Raw genomic sequence first — 3,692 nt, forward strand, 5'->3', positions numbered from 1 at the left:
CCCCAACATTTAACCCCTGCCATACCAGGAACACACCCCAATATTTATACACCCACCATACCAGGAACATACCCCAGTATTTAGTAATCCAAAGAGACAATTGGGCAGGGCTGATAACACTGCTTAAGATTACAGTGCAGCAGAGTCAGAGAGCACCGGAAGTTTTAAGATCAGTTAGGGTTTTTGCACTGTAACAAAACAATGATATACTTTATAGACCAAGTGGGAGCAAACAAGTAAAGTTCATTATTAGGGTTTACACGCATTTTAGGAATTGTATCCCTTCACAGTGACTTCTTCAAAAGGGTTTCTTGGATGAAGATTTAGATTTGCCATTGACATGTTACCTACCTACTGTGGTCATACGTGGAACTGTATGTGGTCATGTCTCTATTTCATTATGTCATAGCTAAGCCAATCTGAACCAAGGAAACATATTATATCAGCCCCCAAAATGCAGAAAGAACTCTGATTATGCGATGGTAACATGAGTTTATGTGTTTTTTATTTTTTTCCTATAGGAACCCCACTCATATGTGTCACTATATGGGCTGTTCTGCGACTCCACTTCGATGACATAACACACTGCCTTTCCTGGGGAGCCAACACTCACCTCACTCTACTGTATATACATAGACACACACAGGTCCACATTACAGTGGAAATTCATCCATGAAAATAACTCAGTGCATACATAGAACTAGAATAAATGCCTACACTATATAATGTAGATGGTTTATGTCTCCAGGGTCTCAGGTGGCTCGTGCAGGCTCTCAGCAGCGCTGTGCTGGCTAGCTGGGGACCTCGGCAGCCTTCCTGTGATCCGCAGGCCTGCACATCTCCTCTTCCATCTCCCTGACACCTGTCAAAATATTTAAAGTGTCTGGGTGTCAGCTGGCCTGAAACCTGGACACAGGACTCAAAAACCGGACTGTGCGGGTGAATCCTGGACAGGTGGCAACCCTATGTTGGAGGCCTCAGGGAAACCTTTTCCCTCACACCAGCCCATGCCCACCCACATGCCTCGGCCTAGCCTGGGGGGCAGGCTGAACAGTACCCAGCGCTATTCCATGGCTGGTCCCGGCTAGTCTGAGCCCATGGCAAATCCCCCCAGCACATGCACCCCATCCCAGCATGCACCTAGGGTTGCCACCTTTTCTTGAAGCAAAACCCGAACACTCTAGCGACGCGCAACATTTTTTTTGAGTCGTGGCTTATTCATATGTAAATAGCGCCGCCCATTCATAGGTAGATATAACAGTCAAGACTGTACAGTGTGGGGCCAGTAGCCCCTATATTAATTTTGTTTGCCCCTGTCTGGCTGACATCTTGAGTCCGTGTTTCTGCTGCCATGAAACCTGGACACAGCATTCAAAACCCGGACTGTCCGGGTGAATCCTGGACAGGTGGCAACCCTAATGCACCACAGGCGGAGAGAAGCCCAGCGATCGGCCGTTGCACTGCACACACACCACAGTGCCTCCCATTGGCCGCCTCTTAATGCGACACAGTCAAGGGGGCACAGTCAAGGCCAGACACCTGGAATCAACCATATATTGGCCACCACAAATCCAGCCAGGCATGTCTAGTAGCCACACCACAGAAGGTGATGAGGGCTACAGACTTTTGAGACAATTATCTTTTTTATTTTATTTTTATCACTTGTGTAGATCACAACTGGCGGGTAAAATTGCACGCGCCCTTCAGTGCAGAACGCAGTTTTTTTTTCGTACGTGGTGCATGAGCGTTTTTATCTGTTCGGCTCTGGTAGTCACTTTTAATTCTCCACTTCCTAATTATCATCATCGCCTCGAGTTTCAAAAAAAAAGAATCCACAGCTAGATGCCCCCCCTGCTCCTCGGTACACGCCGAAGCATTTCACGTTAAGAGCCCTTTTAATAATTCATGTAGTGGAGTGAGTTGTAGAGAGTGCCGAGCTGTACGACATAAATTTGCATTTTAATTATGAGCCTCCGCATCAAACGCCGGGCTCCTGCCGCGCTCAATGTCTGCTGCAGATCTTACCGCTGCTCCAGTTTTTTTGTATTTCAAAGAAAACGCGGCCGCTCCTGATTTATTATTTTTGAGAAACCTTTTTTTTTTCTTTTTGATACACTCGGGGGGCTCTTGTCATTGGGTGACTTACAATTATTTTTGAATGCTCCTTTGAATCTCAGGTGTGGGGTGAGAGCGTCTGTGCGTGACGTGCGTTCATGAATTATTACTTCCTGTCTTCTTTTATGGCGTCGTGCCGCTGATGAATATTTACAGAGAAGGTGGTTAGCACCTGTGTCATGACACAAAGGGGGTGATTCGCTGAAGGCAATTAGACTGCTCGCTTTCCCTCAGCTTATTGAATGTGGTAAGAATTTGCTTTGCAGAGAAGACCCAAAAACATGAGAAATGTAAAAAAAAACAAAAAAAAAACAGCATTTTTGGTTTGATTGGCTGATGGAAGTCAGCAGAGCTTCACCTCATTCACTAAGCTAAGGGGAGAGTGAGCGCTCCTATTTGCATTCAAATCAACCACTAAGTCTATAAAATCCATCCATACAAAATAGATAGTGATGGAACATACCCCAGTATTCATACCCCCACCATGCCAGGAACCTACCCCAGTATTTATACCCCCGCCATACCAGGAACATACCCCAGTATTTATACCTCCACCATACCAGGAACATACCCCAGTATTCATACCCCCACCATGCCAGGAACATACTCCAGTATTTATACCCCACCGTACCAGGAACATACCCCAGTATTAATACCCCCACCATACCAGGAACATACCCCAGTATTTATACCTCCACCATACCAGGAACATACCCCAGTATTTATACCCTCAGCATACCAGGAACATACCCCAGTATTCATACATCCACCATACCAGGAACATACCCCAGTATTTATACCCCACCATACCAGTAACATACCCCAGTATTAATACCCCCACCATACCAGGAACCTACCCCAGCATTTATACACCCACCATACCATGAACATACCCCAGTATCTATACCCCATCGTAGCAGGAACATACTCCAGCATTTATACCTCCACCATACCAGGAACATATAGCCCATTATTTATACCCCACTGTACCAAGAACATACCCCAGCATTTATACCCTGCCATACCAGGAACACACCCCAATATTTATACACCCACCATACCAGGAACATACCCCAGTATTTAGTAATCCAAAGAGACAATTGGGCAGGGCTGATAACACTGCTTAAGATTACAGTGCAGCAGAGTCAGAGAGCACCGGAAGTTTTAAGATCAGTTAGGGTTTTTGCACTGTAACAAAACAATGATATACTTTATAGACCAAGTGGGAGCAAACAAGTAAAGTTCATTATTAGGGTTTACACGCATTTTAGGAATTGTATCCCTTCACAGTGACTTCTTCAAAAGGGTTTCTTGGATGAAGATTTAGATTTGCCATTGACATGTTACCTACCTACTGTGGTCATACGTGGAACTGTATGTGGTCATGTCTCTATTTCATTATGTCATAGCTAAGCCAATCTGAACCAAGGAAACATATTATATCAGCCCCCAAAATGCAGAAAGAACTCTGATTATGCGATGGTAACATGAGTTTATGTGTTTTTTATTTTTTTCCTATAGGAACCCCACTCATATGTGTCACTATATGGGCTGTTCTGCGACTCCACTTCGATGAC

At 45.0% G+C, this 3,692-nt stretch overlaps 1 protein-coding gene across 1 annotated transcript in view; it reads left to right on the forward strand.

Annotated features, from left to right (window-relative positions):
• ADCYAP1R1 (ADCYAP receptor type I) overlaps positions 1 to 3,692 on the forward strand; it is a 28,470-nt gene that overhangs the window by 12,479 nt on the left and 12,299 nt on the right. Inside the window, exon 6 of the mRNA XM_018569075.1 lies at positions 522 to 658. Within this exon, the coding sequence (XP_018424577.1) occupies positions 522 to 658 (137 nt within the window). The remainder of the gene's footprint in view (positions 1 to 521; positions 659 to 3,692) is intronic.

This window comes from Nanorana parkeri, unplaced genomic scaffold (genome assembly GCF_000935625.1).
Source record: "Nanorana parkeri isolate BGI_ZX_2015 unplaced genomic scaffold, ASM93562v1 scaffold1283, whole genome shotgun sequence".
Taxonomy (NCBI): Eukaryota; Metazoa; Chordata; class Amphibia; order Anura; family Dicroglossidae; genus Nanorana; species Nanorana parkeri.